General features: G+C 37.2%; 1 protein-coding gene across 5 annotated transcripts in view; it reads left to right on the top strand.

Moving 5' to 3' along the window:
* The window catches only part of LOC121871860 (regulator of G-protein signaling 4-like), a 28,894-nt gene extending 9,061 nt beyond the window's left edge, over positions 1-19,833 (top strand). For 2 of the 5 annotated variants that reach the window (XM_042374419.1, XM_042374420.1), the window contains exon 4: positions 19,612-19,833. In XM_042374419.1, coding sequence (XP_042230353.1) covers positions 19,612-19,833 — 222 coding nt within the window. Of the gene's footprint in view, positions 1-4,367; positions 5,402-19,611 lie in introns of those variants that run through there. The other 3 variants (XM_042374422.1, XM_042374423.1, XM_042374421.1) reach the window with 3 other exon arrangements.
* The last annotated feature ends 3,084 nt before the right edge of the window (positions 19,834-22,917 follow it).

The following is a 22,917-nucleotide window of genomic DNA, read 5'->3' as shown; positions in this document are numbered from 1 at the left end:
CTTTAAAACAAGCAATCAAACTGTGACAACGTATGTAATTTTGAGTCCTACTCTTTCCATGTACAGAGTACAAGCCCATAATAATGGCCCCTAAAGTAGATAAACTTCGTTGTGTGAAGAGAAAGACGAACACATTGAAATTGAGTGACAAACGAAATAATTAAGAAACTAGAATGTAATGTGAGCAATGCTGTTCTAATGGAAACATACAACATTGGAAAGTCTACAATTTATGATATAAAAAAGGCAAAGAATAAAATTCTAGAATTCACAGCTTCTTCTGAGCCTTACATTAAAATTGCTGAAAGAAAAAGTTTACATTGGCCCAAATTAGAAAATCTTGATAAAGTGTTGCACGAATGGTTTTTGTTAAAACGATCAGAAGGTATGGCAATTTCTGGGCCGATGCTTATTGCCAAAGCAAAGTCTTTTAAGGAGCAAATGAACATTGAATCAGAGTGCGCATTTAGTGATGGATGGCTTAGGAATTTCAAGACTCGTCATGGTATCAGACAGTTTGTTTACATTTTTGTCTAGTGTTCGACTTTATTTTTCTTTAAAACTGCTCATTTTGATAAATGAAGCATGCGTTATTTGCTAATGAATAAACTATCAAAATGTACCTGTTCATCTCTTCTTTATTCCTCGTTAAATTTTAATTTTAAAAGTACTGCCTGAGAATCCGGAAAATCCGAAAATCCGGACCGACCCAATCCCCAAGCAGTCCGGGTTTTTGGACTTCTACTGTACGTATATCTACTCGAAAATATGAGTTGGAAAAACAACCATAACACCTCACAGCCATAGTTTTCTTAAAATAATATATATAGTAGACCCTTGCCATTGGTGGGTTTGCGATTCGTGATTTATATGATTCGCGGTCAGCATATGGTGGCTAGCTTGCGAGCCTGCAGTGCAATGTATCACCCCACGAAGCCGCAACGTCTCCTCTCCCCCTGTTTGCGCTCAACCATTGCCTGTGACACAGCATCTCATATTGTACTCTCAAAACTTTAGTGTTTCTGTGTGAAATAGCCCCTAAAAGACTGCCTAGTGTCAGTGCTAGTGATGCTAGTGGAGTAAAAGGCAGAAGTCATTGATGACCCTTACAAAGAAAGTTGAATTATTAGATAAGTTAAAAGAGGGGATGATTGCTGCCATGGCTAGTCATTTGTTTGGTATAGGTATATAGTAGTGCACTAAGGTAGTATAAGTTGCTATTTGCGGTTTTGCCTATTCGTGCTATTCCTTGGAACCTAACCCCTGCGAATAACAAGGGTTTACTGTACAGTACCAGGAAATGTGAGGAATAAATACAAATACTGATAAATAAGTTAAAAAAAATACTCATGTCATACCAGTAAATAAAAGCCAAATGAAAGTTTAACACAGTCGCCATTTGCATATACTCCCTGCTCCACCATAGTAACGAAGATCAGCTGGGATGCAAATTCCCTAGCAATGCTCCCCACTAGCTACACTCTCCTCCCATTATGTGTTTGCTCTTAGGACACTTATTTCTTTTACATTTATTCACAATATGTACTTAGGTTGGTGTGCATGTAACCAAGTAAAAATAAATGAAGAAAGTTATGTATATCTACCCAAAAAAATAGTTGAAAAAAGACACAGCACCTCACAGCTTGGCCCAGTAGCCTGGTGGTTACAATGACGAACTAACCTAGCTACAATGCCATGATTAATCACTATTAAACACTATACTGTCAGTAAACATTAATAAAACAGTAACAGTAAGTCCAGTAAAATATGGCAGGGAGTGAGGAGAGTTTCAACTGCAGACGACTTGCTGACTAGCAGTCACTCACTACCCTTACCAGCTCCTGTTGCCAGGCGTACGTATGGGAGAAATACATGAACTTTTCTCTCTTCACTTATTTGGGCACCTTCCCGCGGCTGGATGAAGGGTGGTTGAGGGCATTTGGGACCCATCACAAGCACCAGGAGCACAGTTGTTAAGAGAGCAGAGTAGCACATGCGCAAAATGGACAAGTATTTAACCTGGACTGAGTGCACATGGCCTAGCCATAAAACTCGCGGGCTCCCATCCTGCCGCGAAAATGCTGCCAACTTTAAAACTACCCGCGGAAATTCTTGGGTACATCCAGGGTGTCATTTGTGAATAATCAAAGGCTGTGAATTAAAAATCCACAAATTGTAAGGGCATGCTGTACCATTTTTTTTTTCCAAATTGGGAATTATCATTGAAAACAAGACTCTGGTTCTGATTTTGTTGTCAGATATGGGGGATCATTGCACTCACTTTCCATGACTGTATAGGTTTCATTGGTGCTCTCTGCTGCTGATCCTCTTTAATCACTCACTCCACCAACCAATAGATAGCAGTGGTGACAGAGTATGGCATCGATTATCATTATCACTGTTTTACAGCCATTTTCCATGCTTGCGAGGGTTAACTGTGATTTACCCAATAGCATGGTGTCTTGGTCGCTGGCAAGCAAATTTGAAGCAAATTCCCATGAACAGCCCACTTTTACAGAGTGGGAATGAAACATTACAAGTAGGATTTTTAAGTGTCCTCTTAGCCGGCAAGACGGGGGTCACTACTTCCCCACCTACCTGTATTTATTCATTAATTAATTTATTTTGCTTATTTATTTATTTAATCCATCTGGCTGAACCTAGGGACTACTATGTATCCGATGGCTGCTCCTAGAGCTTGACCATCATGGTCATTTATCCTTACTTGTAAAATTGCCCTATGGCCTTTCCTTTTTTTTTTCTCTCTGCTCACAGAGTGCATGTTGTTTTGGACAATTTTTTCTCAGTCTATCATTTCATCAATGCTGGAGTTTCTCAGGGTTCTACCAACACTATTCTTATTGCATATTAATGATCTTTCTGTGACAAACAAACCTGTTCACACTTATGCAAATGACTCTGTCCTCTGTAGATCATTCACTTTCATTGCGCCAGTCTTTTATAAGAGATAATTTGTTGTTTCTAAGCTATAATAAATAACCTCCGATGTGTGATTTGTGTATGAAAATTTTGTTAGCTTATAATTTTATTGTAAATAGTCTATTGATCATTTTTGTTATATTCCTTTGAAAAATGCATCTACAGTACATTATAGTAACAATGCATAATGCTTGGTGACTAATTGTTGTTACACTTTGTTGAATTATCAAGGATAATGCACTTGGTTACTAAGTTTTTTGATTTGTGCCCTATTTATCTAATGCAAAATCTCTCCAGTTTAAAAGCATTAGCAAACATTCTTGAGGCAGGCTGCTCAGTTGACCCAGTGAAGGGATTTTGATAATGATTACTAGAAACATTAATTTCATCTACCAAATGGGCTGGAAACATTTCCCAGTTCCTGATCATGATGTTCAAGGTCATGTTTTAGGGTTACTGGTCAAAAACATGACTGCTTCATAACTTTTGAAGAAGTTAAGAAGCTTCTTTGATGTCACAAACCTAAACATTTACAAGAGCATATATAGTAATCTTGTCACTGGGTTGTATGTGTAGGCAAGAAGCCTAAGGATCACTTTTTTCTGTCATCTTTGCCTTAACAGAAAGCTTAATATCATGCCTTGTTCACTTATTTCATTATGTTGCACAGACAATACCTATGCCAAAGACTGCCCATCTAGGGTATTACATGATGAAGTGTTGTTACGTATGTTGTAAAATATAATACTGTACACATACCGTACTTGATTCAACCTTCAAGCATTGCACTATACCAAATAGTTCAGTGATGATAATGATAATAATTTTAATAATAGCTGCTCTTTCGTTTCTCAAAAGTGCCAGTGCTTCTTAAGAATTCGCTAGTGCTCGAAACACTACAAAGTCAAAGACTTTACCAGCATGGTAAATTTCATTATAGTATAGATTTTGTTAAAAGCATCCCAAATACAAATTATCAATGGTGACTGTAGTTTTTAGTTGTACTGTATGTTATATTATTTTTATATAGTTTATTTATTACACTGTATATTTGAATTCTTTGTTTTATCACCATTGCCTATCTGTTGACTTAGGTTATGAAGCATTCCATAATTTAGCTCCTGAAATTTCCACTTAAAATCTCAGGAAGCTTAAATTCTAACCCCCGCTCATCTGACTCCTTGTCTTTTAAACTTTACCTCTGGTATTACCACGAAAAAAAAAACTATGCCCTCATTATGTGTCTTTGCCATCCTCTCTGTGTGAAGTTTACTCTACACCATTTTATATTTTCCAGTAGTTTATTAATTTTTCTTATTGTTTTTCACCATTCTTTTTTTACACATTGTTATTTGACTTATGTTAATTTAGTTTAATATTTAATTTATTATGTTGAGTCTTTGTTTTATTTTATTTGTTTTTTGCAGGAAGCTGCTCACCGATCACTTCTTTTACAGGTGGGAGCAGATAAGGAAGTTGGAGGTGGTAGTGAAAGTGTAGAAATAGGGGACAAGTTAGAAGAAGAGGGACTAGAAGGTGTGACTCTGTTTGATGAAGCTCAGCAAAACATTAAAAAGAAGCTTGCAGATGGCGCGTACATAAATTTCTGCCTTGACATTAAAAAGAAGCTCAAGTTATAACAGGACTTAGAGCATCCAGTCAGTGCTCTTGTTGTTTTGTTTCATCTGTTTTGTAACTGAAGATTTAATGATGGTTATATAAATTTTTGGCATATATATATATATATATATATATATATATATATATATATATATATATATATATATATATATATATATATATATATATATATATATATATATATATATATATATATGGTTTAACTTTTACAAAATAAGATTTATTTCACCAGATGTTTGATGAAAAAAGAAATATGTGCATTACAGTACAGGTACTATATTTTTCAATATACAGTTTACAGTATATTATAAATTGTAATAATGAAAAGAATGTTTTGTTCAATAAGAGTTTTCCTGCCATCAATGAGTTCTATGGATTTGAACACTTAAGTGTACAAGTGTTTCATTATTTGGGTCAAGTTATAATTCCACAAAAGATGGGGACTATCATTGTTCGTATTTTGTGTTGGGAGGCTTTATAGCAGTTCACTAGGTGTCACTTCATGGAATGAGAACTGGAGTTATGCTTTCAATTAAGAGTTTGTTGATTGCCTCAGTGTTGTTTTTGCTATGGGAAAGGGTTTTGTATGTTATAGCAATAAATATGGTAATGCCTTGTAAAATAAGTGAAAAGTATTTACAATATTGCTAAATATTTACTTTATCTTTGATATTTTGTTTATGAAAACTATCTTATAACTTGTAAATATCATGCAGTTATGTATTGTTGCTTGCCGACAAATGTTCAGTGTCTTCAGGAAAGTTGTACAGTATGTACTTAATAATGAAGTGACACACAAAGTATGTGATACAATCCTTCACTGCTCATTTTATTTCTCTATTGGCCTTCAGTTTTATTTTTTACTCCCTAATCATAATCAGTGAGTGCTATACTGTACTGTGGTATCTATACTCATTTGTTTATACTTATGCTGTATCTATACTGGCATGTCCATAACTTATGCCCCGTCAGAAATTATTACGTTTATTCCACACACTGCACTCGGTTCTCTTTAATACTGTACAGTAATGTATGTGGATTAGCGATACAGGTACTGAGTCAATTGCAATCCTGCATTGTGTCATAGCTTGAATGGTCTTGTTGCTAAAATTTTTTTTTTATTATTTTAAATTGCTGAAAAAAATAAAATAACATTTGTTATTCTTAAGCACAAGTTAAGAGGTAAATATTATGAAGCAAGGAAGCTCCTGTATTTATTGTACAGGGTGAATCAGAAGTCTGTATCCATTGGATATGTGGTTAATATTTTTTATATTTCAGAAAATAATTACCTCATGAAAAAGTAGACAAGAGTTAATTACTTAAAATTTGAATATTTACTATAATAAAAGCTGAAACTGAATTCTTCTTTGGATACAGACCTCTGATACTTCCTGTACAATGACTTGCAAAATAACTACTGATAACTTAACATGACTTGTTTGCATGGGGTTGAGGATGCTTATGTGTGAGTAGTGCACGTAATGTGCAAAATGTTCACTGATGACTAAGATTATGGCATATGTGACTACCGAGGGTGTGTGTAATAAATGAACGAGAAGGAAAGAAAAACCTATAAGCAAAACTTGAGGAAGTCTTTTTGTTATACAGTCAACCGTCACATTACGCGGTCCCGCATTCTGCGGTTCACCGTTAACGCGGTGCCCTGCCGGAACCTAACATGCTCACATTCCGCGGTGCGTGTACCCCATTACGCGGAGAGCGGCTGGCAAGCCGCGCCATTTTTGGATCCAAACCTCCCGCCATCCGCCATGTTGTGTAAGAGGCGCGAAAATGGTGCGCACAAGGTCGCCCAGTCATCAAAACATTACCAGTTCTTCACCCGCCACCCACTACAGCCGGCCCAAGTCAGTGATAGTGATAATTATAGTGAGGATATGGACTTATATGAACTTTGGGGGGTTTGACAAAGAGGCCCTGCAAGCCTCTGTGGTGGATAGTGATACAATTGATACAAGTGATACAGGTGAGGGCCAATAATCTGCCCTCTGCCTTGGAACCAACCGCCCATCCCCGTGTGCCCAGCCATCTTTTCTACTAATGTAAGTGTTAAAAAACCTAATATTATTGATATTTCTCTTAATTATTAATTGTGTGTGCATGCCATCATAAAGTTAAGATAATATTTTTACTACAACATAGTTGTGTGTCGTCAAAAAGTGGAGTTTGGGGGTCGGCCTGGACTCTATTTCAATTAATCCCATATGTTATGTTATTCACTTTACGCGTTCCTCACTTTCCGCGGTACCCTCCGGGTTACATTAACCGCGTAAAGTGAGGGTTAACTGAACATTATTTTAAGTGGTAAATATTTTCTTGATTACAGTAGGGTCTCTGAATACACGAGGGTTACATTCCAGGGATCCTGCTTAAGTGCGTAATTCGCGTCCCTCCTGTATAACTCCTTTTTATACTAAAGTAATCAAGGCGCAACATCAGAGTCTGATATGCCACCCCTTAGTAAGTCCTATATCTTGACTTCAGAAATTCTCACAGTATGTTTTTATTTTTTTCTCACCACCATGAGTATTGGCACTAATTTTCTTCTTAGGGGCCATGAGTGTAGTCAAATTCACCAATAAAGAAAAACTTAACCAGCTCAAACGCCTGGGAGATGTTCACGGAACCAGTGTGAGAGAGCGAAGGATGCCAAAGTTATGTTATGGTTATTTTTCAACTTTTAATATCTGGTAGATATACCAGCACGTAATATTCTTCATTACACCTTTCATAATGTGTGAGAAAAAAACAATATACAGTAGGCTCTCACCAATAACGTTTAATAGGTGCCTGAAAAACACCATTATTAGCGAAAACGTTATTTGTGTGACATTAAAATACATGTAAAAAGGGGTTTATTGGTGCCGCCGCCACAAGAATTTCACCCATTTTTTTCCCTTGAAGCCCTGCCTAACACTTTTTGTTCGCTGAAATAAAAAGAATTGCTATTCAATCATCAAAATAAAGAGGTTGAGTAATATAACACTTAGCTTGGGGGAGTTTTTGAGGTGCTTGGTGTGACGATTGTTCCGTATCTGAGGGCCGCTAACACTTGCACTGTCTTTCATTCTACAAGCTAACCATTTCACAAGAAAATGCTATGTTATCACTAACAACCTGTTTCTATTGCCTTTATCATTCATACCTCGCCTCGCATTTCCATCACTACCGAAATATTTTTAGCCAGCGCAATACTCTTCTTGGTCTCCTCTAAGTTCCTCTTAGACTCAGGACAGTTCAATTTCCTCACTTTAAAAGTTCCCAGTCATTCAGGTGGCAAATCACTCCCTCCACCACCTCCCCTAGCCCCTACAGGCAAAAATGCGGAAGCTATTATTGATCCCCGACCCTAACAAGCACTGGTTATAGAGGCGAAAATCTCACACGTGGGCGCAGCGCTGTATTCCACTAAGCGTGTGTGAGAGCGAGGCGGAGCGGACAACTACGTCATCAACATGGCGGCAAACAAACGCTATCATTCATGCGCTCAGACGCTTCCCGCAAAATTTCCGTTATTCAAGAGAATCCAGACATTACTAAAAATGGGTATCTATTGTAACTTACCGTTATTGTCGAAAACGTTATTGCAGAAGTCGTTATTGGTGAGAGCCTACTGTGTGTGTGTGTGTGTATATATATATATATATATATATATATATATATATATATATATATATATATATATATATATATATATATATATATATATATATATATATATATATATATATATATACACCTAGACCCCGACTTACGACTACGTGGACTTACGACCGTCGGGACTTACGACCGCCTCAGATATAGATAAAAAAATAAAAATAAAAAAATAAAAATTTAAATGACACACGCATTTTCTATACCGAAACGTTTCCAGTTAATGTAGTCTCCATGTATAATTAGAAAATTATGGGGGCCCCATGTGCATTCAGCTGACTACATTAAAGGTTAAGTGCTCAGTCACACTGTATCCATTCCTTATTATTTATTACTTTCACTGTACTGTATCCATTCATCATTATTCATTACTTTTACTGTACTGTATTTCATTGTAGATTTTTTTTTATCTATATCGGACTTACGACCATATCGGACTTACGACCTGGATTTGGGTCCCTAACCCCGTCGTAAGTCGGGGTTTAGGTGTATATGCGCATGCATGCAAGTAAATCACTGTAGGCGCGCTGCGGATCTTATATGTTGATAATCATTGAGGTCACGAAGTTCTGTGCTTGTGTAATTCACATCTTGAGTCTGTACTCACCGAAGATGTGAATTGCCACCTAAAGCCGCTGGGGAACTCGTGTTTTCTTTTCCTTGTGGTTATCAGCATAAGTATAGTATATATAGTATATATATATATATATATATATATATATATATATATATATATATATATATATATATATATATATATATATATATATATATATATATAACAGTCAACCCTTGCTTTACGCGGTCCCACTTTACGCGTTTCCACGTTTACGCAGTACCCTGCCGAACCCTGCCCAGTCATCCAAACATTACCGAGTTCTTCACCCGCCACCCACCACAGCCAGCCCAAGTCAGTGATAGTGATAATGATAGTGAAGATATGGACCTATATGGATTTTGAGGGGTTTGACAAAGAGGCCCTGGAAGCCTCTGTGGTGGATAGTGATACAATTGATACAAGTGATACAGGTGAGGGCCAATAATCTGCCCTCTGCCTCGGAACCAACCCCCCATCCCCGTGTGCCCAGCCATCTTTTCTACTAATGTAAGTGTGTTAAAAACCTAATATTATTGATATTTCTCTTAATTATTAATTGTGTGTGCATACCATCATAAAATTAAGAAGTTATTTTTACTAGCGCAGGTATTGTGTCTGAAAAAGTGGAGTTTGGGGGTCGGCCCGGTCTCTATTTCAATTCATCCCATATGTTATATTGTTCACTTTACGCGTTTCTCACTTTTTGCTGGGCCATGGGTTCAATTGACGCGTAAAAGTGAGGGTTCACATATATATATATATATATATATATATATATATATATATATATATATATATATATATATATATATATATATATATATATATATATATATATATATATATATATATATATATATATATATATATATATATATATATATATATATATATATATATATATATATATATATATATATATATATATATATATATATGGAGCTTCATTCCAAACATTTCGTAACAAAACTTCTTCAAAGTCTTGTGAACAATGTCCATTTATAAAGGGAATAAACATTTCATCGTGTGAGCTATGACCTATGTTATGGTTATTTTTCAACTCATAATTTTGGGTAGATATATGTAATTTTTGCTTTTTTTTTTTCCAGACAATGTGCAAAAAAAAATTAATAGGGTCAAAACCATAAAGGGAATAAACATTTCTTATGTGCACCGGAGTCAGTACACAGATCAGGGGAGGGGGAGCAGAGTAGGGTATCTCAGCTGATGGCTGTCGCCTGTGTCCATTTGTAGTGAAACTATTGCCAAATGGCAATACAATATTTTTTATGTTATTTTATATATTACTGTACTCACATTTACTGGCACCGTATAGATTATTTAATGTACAAAGAATAGCTCCTTCCAGCCGACTCACATCGGGGGAGGGAGGGAGCGCGGCTGGAATGGCAAGCCAGCTACAGAACACGGTTACACACCCATGCTCGCCATTTTTCTTATTTTGTAATTTTATATTGTATTTTCTTTATTTCTAAGCCACATTAAAAATTTTAATGATTGTTTTTCTTTCTCAAACGGGCATGAACAAGTGATAAACATGCTGAGCTAACGAGAGATGCTGGGAGGTTTGGCTCGTGCAAGAGTGAGACCCAAGCATACCCGGTAAGGACAGTTCAAGGGTCAGGCGCGTATAAGCGGGGTCACATACTATAGATACACGTACTCTGAAACCCTACTGTATAAAAAGTACTTATACATATGTAAAGTTATCTCCTGTTGGATCACCAAAATATAATTATACCAGATTTAGTATTTAATATATCAAAAAAGTATATACTGTAGTATATATATAAGCTAATCTGTGTAGAGCTCTGGCTTTTGCCATCTCTGTCATTAAAATTTTATTGCATTTTCTAGTGTTTTATACTGTATTTATATGTTAGCTGATTATGGAATATACTGTATATATACAGTATATATATTTGCAAGCACTTATGACACTCCGCTTAACAGGCATAAATTTGATCCTGCAGCCCAAGTAGAATGGATGTGTTTGTGTGAAATTTACACAGTTAGTATAGATAAAAACCCATCTCATCTGGGACTTGTCTGTCTCCATACAGCAAATAAAAGGAACTGAATCTAATATTATTGTGGCACAGCTTTCATTCCCTGCCTGGAGGTCAATGATCGTAGCACCAGGGGAGCAGTAGATTTATCAATTTTAAAGATACAGTGGAGTCTCAATACAGTAATTCGATGTTTAGGTACCAGAAGACATTGTGAATTATGAATCACAGAACAGTATTGCCGATTTAAATGGAAATACTGTACTATAATTGGTTTGGTTCCAGGGGCCCAAAAATACCCATAAACTGTTCCAAAGCTGCTTTAATAAACACTAAATATCATAGATAATACATAAAAATATACAGTAACACAGATATTGTACAAAAAGTACATTACATAAATGGATACTTCCCTTCTCATAAACATTCTGGGGTATAGTTATGCCAATATACCAACATTCAGACCAGCAGGCACTGGGCTGGCTGTGACCAGGCTATACAAAGAGACTATGTAAACGAAAAACTGGGAATTCAATACCACTCGATAGCTCATCTGGGGTAAAGTCCACTAACGAACACCCCACTTTTCATTTTATACAGTACTGTAGATTTACATGATATTTTCTATATTTCTAAGTCACAAAAGAGCATTGAAGGGGTATTTATTTTAGATTTTCTTATTTCCAGTAAAAATAGAGCACCAAAATTATTTATCCAAAATTTTTATGGTTTATTATGTAAATAAACACTGGCAGCAGGTGGTAAGCTGTGAAAACATAAAAAAAAGAGGTAGTAATAGAGATACCTGTGAATTTAAGAACACAGATATTTCAACTCCACTTTATATTTTGATCACAACTAAATTGGTTATGTACAGTACTGTATGTTAAGTAAAAGTAAAAATCAGGTCAGATTTTTTTTGGTTGTAGGAAGAATGGTTAATTACTTGGGGAAACTATCAAGGCTTCTGATGGTTTACAGTACAAGGACTATGAAATACAAGATGTAATTCAGTTATAGTTGTGGTTGAATAAACCATAATATGATTCAATTAATTTTGGTGAGTCAGGCTACAAGTGAGCCTCATGTCTTGAAACAAATTTACTTGTGTAACTTCCATAAATATTGTGAGGATTGGTGAGCCATAGATGTGACACAGGATTTTAGGTGCGGTTCAAACTGGAATCGCATTGACTGGTAAAGGGCATTCGGTGTATTGCTTATTGAGTGATGAAATTTGTTATCAGTCAATAGAACCAATGACCGAGGAACATGTCACTGTGTACTATCCCTTATAGGTTTATTTGTTAAAAGGGGGTAATGGTTGTTTTTAGATGTTTTATTATTTTTGTATTGAAATTTTTAAATATTTTGGGGCTTTTATGCAATTTTGTGTAAGCTTTTAAGCTTCTTTTGCTGTCCTAGTTTTCTTTGACTTTGAAATGTTCAGAGCTTCAACAACAATGGACATGATGAAGATCCACTAAAACAATAAATGAATGTTTAAATGTACAAGAATCATACTCTGTATTTTTTAATTAATTTTGCTACACTAACCACAGAGCTGAACTATAAACTATTCTCATTTTTCTTCCACAATATGTTCTATTATTGCTGTAGTAAACTAACTGTTTGGTTGTGTTTTGATAATTTTATTAAATTTCAAAAAATATTTTCCCATCTATTTCATGGTTTTTATTCTTCATTTGACCCATTTTGGCAATTTCCTACTTTTGTTTTGGTAAAAATAAATGACAATTGTTTAATTTCTTAATAGCAGAATCAATCTTCAATTTTTTGTCTGTGTTCATATTTTTCAGCAGTTAGAGTGAACAAATGACAGATTGAAAAATGAGTCTGTAACTCTTGATTTTGACAACCCTCTACATGTGTGTGGGAATGAAGAGAGAGAGACTAAGATACTACTGCCTGTTGCTTAACACCGACAAAAAAGATTGCCTTTTTTGCTTACCGTAAACGTTACTGAAAAATTCTGCTCATTCTCTCTGGATTTGAATATAGGAAAAGGCAACACACTATGAAAACATTGAAAAGCATACAATTGTACTTCATTAAGAAATTCCACAAGAGTCTTCATGTACAGTACTTTATTTTCTGTAAAGAAGATAATTTTTTTTTTTTTTTCAGTAATGTCTTCAAAATTTGTGAAATCAGATGGGAGACATGAGAAGGGAAGCTTAAGATATGATTCACAAGGAAGGAAATAGTAAAAAAAATATGTAAGAAATAAAAAATGGTAATCATTTTTATATAGTTTGGTGAAATGTTTGTGTTTGGTCACGAGGATGATGTAGTGTGGATATGTGCACGGTAAAACTACTACGATGGGGGGGGGGGCGGATGCTGTACATATTCTACTTTATGGTGTACAATAAATACTTAGCCCAGTAAGATTTACATTGTGCATTATAAAGTGCCAAACTACAAATATGAGACAGAGTCCCAGTTCTTCTACATATTCTACCAATCTCATAAATGTTTTTCCAGCCTGATAATTGTACACCTCTTTTATACAGAAAGAGTATAATTGTTGATACTGTACGATAAAACTTCATTATTTCAAACTCGGTTACAGTATTACAAACTTCGCCTAATTTGAGTGACTTTCAAGTTTTAACTGGTTATCTCCATTTCAAACCATTCGTCTAAGTTCAAATTACTGTACAGAAATACCTTGCTTTTCACAACCCTGCTTATCCACTACTGATATTTTAACATCCCTGTTTAATATTTGAAAAGCATACCCGCTTAATCGCACATAAAAATTTGCAATACCCTACAGTAATATTTTAAATCGGGCAGGCTAGCCACAGTTCTCATATTTCCATGTAAGGCCTTCTTCACTTGAGTTCAGAGCCAGGGGACAGCGGGACACCCCCATCCGCTCTACCTCTCACTCAGGAGGAGGCCAGTGCCATGTAAACAATGTCTTCTGTGACCACACCCCACAAAACATAAGGGATAAACGAGTCAACTGCAGACAATGGAGGGAGGCCGGAGTCAATACCAAGACCAGAGACATTTACTTTGGACAATTTCCTGCTTGAAAGTCATGTACACTAATACGGTCACGTTCTTTGACAAGAGAGCGGAGTTTGTAACACTACTGAGGGTACATCAACCAGATATAGTAGGTGTTGTAGAAATGTTGTACAAAAACAGGAGAATGAGAATACAATATACTGTAGATGGATATGACTCATTTACAAACCTTTCCCAAGAAACTTTCAAGAGGGATGTGGTTATCTATGCTAGGCAAGACCTAAGAGCAAGCCAGGTGAGGGTGCGGGGAGAGGATGTTTTCGAAGAATCAAAGTGGTGTAAAATTAAACTGCAGGGGAGAGGCTTACTCATTGAGGGATGTACAGTATCTACATATCCCAAAACTGTAGCATATTAAACCAGAAGAACTTAAGAGCTTTACCATAATTGACAATGTAACGACACTAAACCCTAGCCATCTCCTTGTCACGGGAGACTTCAATTATGGCGACATCGACTGGAGAAATGAATCCACGCAAAACGACATAAATAATCCAGCCACTCTTTTCATAGAAATTTAGAGACAATTTTATATTCCAACATGTTAAAGATCCAATTCACTACAGATGGGAGCAAACACCCAAACTGCTGGACTTCACCGTAACTAACGAGGAGGGTGTGATGGCAAATCTGGAACACCGAGCCCCAGTTGGCACCAGTCACCACGTAATGTTGTCCTTCAGATTTAACTGTTACTTGCTTTATAACAAAACCAGGTCCAGGTTCAAATATTACAAAGGAAATTACGACGGGATGAGGGAGGAGATGAGCAGTACACACTGGCCTGACACACTAAGGAATAAGAACACAGATACTATGTTGAATATCATAGCCAGTAAAGTAAACCATTCGATAGATAAATAAATACCCAAGACCAAACCCAGTGCCCCCAGGAATACAAGTAGATCGCTACACATGAACCATGCAGCGGTGGGTTAGGACAAATATCAGGACAGGAGGATGTATAGCAGATCCAGGCGCCAAGCAGTCAGAGTGTAGAAGGGTTGAAAAAGAGTTCCAGAGGCAGAGTGCAAGTGAGGTCAAGTCAAATCCAAAGGTTTTTTACCTCTACACAAAGCCAAAATTAAAAATGCGAGTAGGCACATCAGACCTGAAACTTGAAGATAGTAGTTATGCAGATTCTGGCCAGGATAAGGTGGAGGCGTTGAACAAATTCTTTTCATCGGTGTTCACAAGAGAGGATGCGAACAATCTTTCTGCGTTTGAGGAAAGATGGTGTGACACAGTGCTGACCCACATTGTGTTCTCAGTTGAGGTTATAAGAAATAAACTATCAAAGCTAAAGATTCACAAGAGTCCTGGCCCTGATATGGTACACCCAAGAGTGTTAAGAGAACTGTGTAATGAGCCCCTTAACATCCTTTATGCAAATGCCTGGATGAGCAAAAGGTCCCCGATAACTGGAAAATGGCTTATGGGTCCTATATTCAAGAATGACCATAGTCACTCCACAAATAATTATAGACCAGTGAGTCTGACCAGCATAATGTGCAAGTACTAGAGAGCATTGTAAAAGATGCCATGATGGAACATCTACTACGAAACAACCTTGTAAAGGACTACCAACAGTTTTATGCCGGGACGATTCTGCTTAACACAATTACTCAAGGTACAGGATGTTTGGACTCAAATTCCAGAACAAGGTGGACATATCAACAACATATACCTAGATTTTGCCAAGGCTTTTGACAGTTACCCCATGAAAGGCTGAGAATTAAACTGGAAGGGTACGGGATTCGGGGAAGTGTCCAAGCATGGATCAGAGACTTTCTGCATGACCACAAACAGTGTGTGGTGAAAAATGGTACAAAATTGTCATGTGTACCTGTGACAAGTGGGGTACCACAGGGCAGTGTTATATTGGGCCCGTTGTTGGTCGTTTGATTCATAAATGATATGCCAGAAGCTATACACTCCTCCATACAAATGTTTGCAGACAATGCCAAGTTATTTAGTGAAACTAAGAACCAAACAGAATGTGAAGAGCTACAGAAAGATCTCTAATGAGTTTCAAGAATGGTCAAAGAAATGGCTGCTAGGATTCAATGTCACGTAGTGCAAAAGGATGCACCTAGGTCGCACCAACAGTAAGGATGCATATCACAAGTCCCAACAGTACGAAGAGACTGCAATAATTTATACCGAATGTGAAATGAACCTGGGTGTGTATGTCGATAATGAACTTAAGTTGTCGGGCTGTTGTGAGAAGGTGAATCAGGCAACGAAATTAGTAGGTCTTGTAAGAAGGTCGTTTAGATATCTCGATGGTCTGTTGCTTGTTGCGAACTTCAAAAATAAGGTGCTTCCCCGTCTGGGGTATTGTCACCCTGTCTGGTCCCTGAGGTATATTAGAGACTGTCAATGGATTGAAAGTGTCCAAAGGAGGGCCACCAGACTGGTGCCTTCTCTTTGGAACCTCAGTTACCCAGAGAGATTAGAACGCCTGCAACTACAGACGGGAGAGGGGCGACCTAATCAAAGTGTGTAAACATCTCAGGGAGCACTACTCGGTCGAATGTACATACCTGGAGCTGGCGGACATCTGCCCCACAAGGGGTCACAGCTGAAGGTTGAAGAAGCCACAAGTCCAGAAAACTGTGGGGGTAAACTTTTCGGAGTGCAAATTGTGAACTCTTGGAACAATCTGCCAGAGAGCATTGTGAAGGCACCGAGTGTGAGCTCATTCAAGGACAGACTTGACCAACACTGGAGCAGGTTCAGATACATTCAGGAGCCAGTGCATATCCAGTACTTGCCAACAGTGCATAACAGAGACTTGACCGACCACCCAAACGACTAACGAGCTGATCAATGGCGAAGATGATAAAAGTTTACTAAACGCTGTTGTTTTTTTCGCTCATATGGAACCACGTGGTTTAGAAAATGAAGTTCAATGGGACGGTTCAAACAAAGTATGCGCGTAAAAATTCTTGCACAGGAGACGCTAACCCCACGCCTGTACTTTTACGTCCAAACCAGGGCATGAAAAAATACTTCGAGCATTCTAGAATTCTTCACATGGCAATGGTAGTTTAAATTTTTCACACACACACACACACACACACACACTCACACACTCTCTCTCTCTCTCACCCACGCAGGCTCACTCACTCAGTGTGTTTGGTATTGTTTTTTTATTACTGGAGGTCAATTTAGGATAATAGTCAGGTTTCGAATTCCGTTATTTTGTTCGCAATCACATTACCTACCGGTAACAAATATAAGATGAATTTCTTCAATAACACTTCTTGCGCTGACGAGAAATAACGGAGATATAGCCAGTACAGTAATAAACGAAAAAAACATCTTGAAGAGCTCTATTGCCAGCATCTTAAGTAGGAACATGGTCAACACTGAGGGGGGTCCGAGATCAGGTTTTTCTTTGTTTTTATGGTTAGGTTAGGTTCTTCTCTCAACCCTGTCATGGGGGTGGGGGACTTAACTCGAAAATAGGCGGTTAGCACCAGAAACAGGTCAGATTTGTTCGCATCGCATGAACCAGAGGAATAACGTATATTTTATAGAAAAATCTAAATCTGGCTACTATCGTAAATTGACCTTATTGTAGTTATTTTATTGTGTTATGCCATCACTCCTTTTTATGAAGAATTTGCCACTAGTCAAATATGAGGCGAGGCTTGATCAGGAAAGCATAAAGAAACAAACCCCTACCACTAGAGGTCACAACAACAAACTGGGTAAACACTATAATGACTCTAATATATCAACCAGGTTCTTAATAAGCCTTAGATTAACTCATATTGAGGAGGAAACACACTGCATAATTTCTTAAAATAATAAACTTAGGGAATGTATTTACAAAGACAAGTAAAACAACAAATGAAATACAAATAACCACAGCCTAAATTAACTTGAACATTACAACAGAATAAACCACTTACCTCCATATATACAAACAACTGTATATCCTGAGTCCAGACCAACTTTACCAGACTTGAACCACACTCTCACCAGCCAGGCTCATCTGCTTCTTAATCTCTCCCCACTCGGCACTCACCGGTTGAGCTGGTGAAGTGACCCACACAGTGTTGATACTATGTTGCAAATTATCAAACTATTTTCCAGAACTAATACACAACATAGGCTGATTCACTTAATACATACATATTGTAAATTAATATATATAATATATTAAACAATTATTACATACAGGAACAAAATAATATAAAATATAGCCATACTTACTGAACAACTAGGTTAATTACCTCTAAATCCAATATATATTTGGTGCCACATAAGTGCATTATAAGGACAGTACTTGTATATCGAAAAATATGTTGCTATAAAATACAAAATTTGATGACCATAGGTGTGTACAGTACTATGTGTGCAAAATAAACGTGTGAATGGACTTTGCAGGTCACCAAGTTAGATTGTTGCTGTAGCCAAGGATTAGTCCTTGGCTGTAGCTACACCCTTCCTGAACCATTAATCCTCATCTAAACATGTGAAAAATTTGAGTTCAAAGAAAGGTACAGGCATCCCCTGCGTTACGGAAGGGTTGCGTCCCTGGAAAATTGACCGTATGGCGAAATCCCATAATGCGAAACCTATTTTCCCATTGACTCCCATTATAAAACTGGAGATGCGTTTCTAAGGAATATTTTCGGCTCCCAAAAAGTAATTCAAGCACTTTTATGAATGAAAATAAACATTTATAAACACATACAATACAGTACATTAATAATTTATGATATACCTTCTTAAAACATCAAATTTAATGTCCAATGTAATGCCTTTGCGGCTTCTTTTTGCACTACTGCAGTCACTTCCACTTGATGGCCTCTTTCCAGTCATCTTGAATGAGGGTAATGCACTGTACTGTACTTACTGTATGTTTGTAAAAGTTAAATCCAACTGCTGGGGCGAGAAACATGCGCGCACACTGGATGTAAACAATGGACTGACTCCTCGTGGCGACGCCACGCTCATGGCAAGGTATTATGATAAAAGCAAATGTAAAGTTGCCGATGCATTACAGTAGACCCTTGCCATTCGCGAGGGATAGGTTCCAAGAAATGGCGCGAATTGGCAAAACCGCGAATAGCAACTTATACTACCTTAGTGCAATACTGTATACCTATACCAAACAACTGACAAGCTGCGGTAGCACTCGTCCCCTCTTTTAACTCATCTAATAATAAAACTTTCTTTGTTATGGTCATCACTGACTTCTGCCTTTTACATCTCACACCACTAGCACTGACACTAGGCAGTCTTTTAGGGGCCATTTCACACAGAAATACCAAAGTTTTGAGAGTACAACACGAGATGCTGCGTGGGGTGACTTCTTGTGCTGCGGGAAAGGGATGGCAAGCTAGCCACCATCTGCTACCGCGAATCGTTGAAATCGCAAATGGCAAGGGTCTACCGTACTTGACATTGTTGAGGTTGATAATGTGAGTGGTGAAGGTCTCTACAAAGCCATAAGGGAGCTGCTTAGTATTAGAATTAGCAATTGTTTGTGAGTGTTATTGTATATCTTGGATATTTTGGATCAATATTGTCTTTTTAGTAGGTCATCTGGGCTTTTATTTTCCTGAGTGGCAACCCTGGTGCTGGGGGTTGAACTTTGTATACTTTCATTGATGGGACACTGTTAACTGATCAATTCTTTTGCAGGTTGGAGCAGATAAAGAAGTTGGAGGAGGTACTGAGAGTGTTGATATAGGGGACACATTAGAGGATGAGGGACTGGAAGATGTGATGCTATTTGATCAACCTCAGGAAAATGTAAAAAAGAAGCTTGCTGATGGAGCATACACAAATTTCTGTTTATATATTCAAAATAGGTTGAAATGTCAACGATCGTTGGTATCACGTTTAGCTTTCACAGACACTTAATTATGAATAACCTTAAATGCAAAGATTGAAATAAATACACTCAGAGACATAAATGGGACACAAAGTTAGTGTAAATAATTTTTGCGAGGTGCTAATTTTATCATAATTTTGTGTAATTTTTTCTGAACTCACTCATTGTTCAGTTGACGGTTTACTTTAAGGGTCAGTCTTACATACTTAGTACTGTACTGCCCAAATGGAGATTTGGTACAATTCCACAGTCTTTACACATTCCATCTGTGATTCCTATTTTTTAATTCTTTACTCGTCTCATTCTACCTTTACCCGAAAGTGGGTGATTGCCCAGAAAGGGGTTATTGGTTTGGGTTTCTTCAGTACATTTATACTTCACCCCCCTTATCTCAGATACAGTATGTGTAAATAGATTTCACTCTAACTTACTATATTGGTGAGATTACATGAATTCATTTAAATGTTAATTGAAAATGTATTACGATACAGTAAACTGATATTTATATGTTTGGTACAGGTATAAACCCACAAATCTGGGACTCTTGGGGCCGAGACCAAACTGGTTTTAATGATTTACTGGTTTCCTGGGTCATCTATTATTACCCCGAAACCTACCTGTAGATTACCGGGTATGTCAAATTTTCCTTCCTCAAACACTCACAAACTCAGTTGATTTTATTTCTTAAATTACAGAATAGAGAAAACATTGGTGTGTGCATACTTTAAATAAATTTAAATACATTAAAGTCTTTTTAAAATGAGTTGGGTAGGCCTACATAGCACTATATCTTGGGTTTCTTTACATCTAACTCCCAGCAGTTTCTCATGTGCCCAGACATTTGCAAGAAGAGAGTTCAGGGGCAGATCCAGAGAAGGGGTCCTGGGGGTCCAGACCCCCACTTTTCATAAGAAAATTACAATACTTTTTCTTTAATGAAGTACTGTATTGTACTTAGGCATTTTTGTATAGTAAAAAATAATTACTATTGACCTCAGAATATCTCCTAATATCAATTGCACTTGGGCTTCAAAATGCTTATAATATTGGTCAGAATTAAAAACAAATTCTGTAGGGGGGAGGCTTACAGCACTCCTCCATAACCCCCCAATTGGGTGGGCTCGCTGTACTCGTCATGTCCCCCCCCCCCTTGATATTCCTGGATCAGCCCCTGGAGTTCATATATACTGTATTGCCTAATTGAATAAATAGCCTAATACCTCTATTACCTGTACCTTTATTTATATTCAATTGTATTAATGATGGCCGAGAGGTGGAACACTATACCTGTGGGCAACTAACTGTACACACAGTTAAAAGTACAAGTAAATGTTGGAGTGTTGCTTACCAACAGAAGACTAGTCCTTCATGAATCCTTCCAGTAAAATGATCTACATCATACCTGAAATTAAAATGTTCACTAATTAGACTATGACTACTGCTTTGGGAACTTTGTAGCAGTAACCCTCATGAAAAATGAAAAAATTTTCTATAGATTGAAAGAGAAGGGACAAAGCAAATACTGTACAGTTGTTCAACAAAATAAAGTAATATGAAAAGTTTGAGACAAACAGTGTAATGGTGCTAAAACATGAAGGTAAGGGATGAATAACCAAAACATGAAGAGAACATACAGTAGTTAACAGCCATGTTTATTAACATTGCATTTCTATGATACGGTCCTCTAGATAGTATATCTACCATCCTTCCAAATTTTTAGTGACTGTACACTGGCCATATCTGCTTTTTTGCAGGATAAAAGTTTATCCTTGTTCTATCAAGCATTTTCTTGCTAAAATGCTGGGCAGCTAGATTCAAAAGCAAATACACACTATCTTATTTCATAACTGATAACAAGGTAGGGTCACATTCATATAACATTTTACCATACTATTATGTTGCTCTCCAAAATATGGCAGGGTAGTTTACGTAGAATCTTGCCGAAGTGATATTTTACAAATTACCTTATAAACTGCTGATGTACAATTCTATTATTTTGACAGGACTCTTGTTAACCAGGAGGTTGGACCATGCAGAATATTGTTTAAAATTAAAGTGCAAACATGGTCCATATATAAATTATAAAGGTTTAGGTGGAGGCTCAGCCATGGCACGTTCTAGATGACGTTGTTTGCGTTCAGCCCGACGCATTTCAGCCTCTTGTCGCTTTTCCTCTTTCAGACGAGCTCGGCGGGCTTGTTCACAATTCTGTAATCAGTATGCCATGATAAATATGATGTGAGAATAAAAAAACAAATTATTTAGTTCCCTTGAAGAATACATAACTGTATCTACAGTTCAGCAAATTTCACTCACTACTTCAATCCACAGCACTGCTATCCTTTAATTTTACCAAGTGTGTGTGTGTGTGTGTGTGTGTGTGTGTGTGCGCGCGTGCATGTGCGCAGCAGTAAAACATGTTTATCTTAAGAAAATTAAGTAAAATCACCAGTTAACGAAATTTAATGTGGAAAAATGGCCATGTGTTGTGTGTAAGAAAGGTATTGGCAACAACTCTATGATATGAAAATGAATGTGGAAGGTAACACAATCAGTGCTAGTGGGGGTGCTGAAGCCAGCACAATTGCAGGAGCCAAAAGTGGATGGCTGCCTTTATTGACAGCAAAAGGACCTTCACTCCACAAGAAAGGAAAGATGTATGCAACTGGCACAAGATGTGTTATGTTGCATGGTAATGAAACAAACAATTGAAGAAAATGACATATGCAGGCTTGAGTGAACTGAAAAGAGATTGGTGAGGTGAATGGGTAATAAGACACTGAAAGACAGCAAACCCTGTTCAGAGCCAAGAGGATATTGAGAGCATTGGCAAGTTTTGCATAAAGATAGACTGAGATGGTTTAGGCATATGGAGAGAATATATGAGACCAACTGGTCAAGAGCTGCGCGAGTCTAAATGTGGAGGAGAGCCAGGGGCAGGCCAAGGATGACATGGGGATTGAGAGTTAAGAATCAAACAAGATAGGCTGGAAGAGACCATGAAGCATGGAAAGCTACCATCAGGTAAAATTTAAGTGTCCAAGTTCCCAGACTCTAGCACACTTAAATTGTTTTGTGCATAGGGTCTTATCTAAAACAGATGACTTAAGTGT

This window comes from Homarus americanus, unplaced genomic scaffold (genome assembly GCF_018991925.1).
Source record: "Homarus americanus isolate GMGI-L3 unplaced genomic scaffold, GMGI_Hamer_2.0 scaffold39675, whole genome shotgun sequence".
Taxonomy (NCBI): Eukaryota; Metazoa; Arthropoda; class Malacostraca; order Decapoda; family Nephropidae; genus Homarus; species Homarus americanus.
Note: the sequence above shows the minus strand (reverse complement) of the source record. Positions and strands in the feature narration are given on the sequence as shown.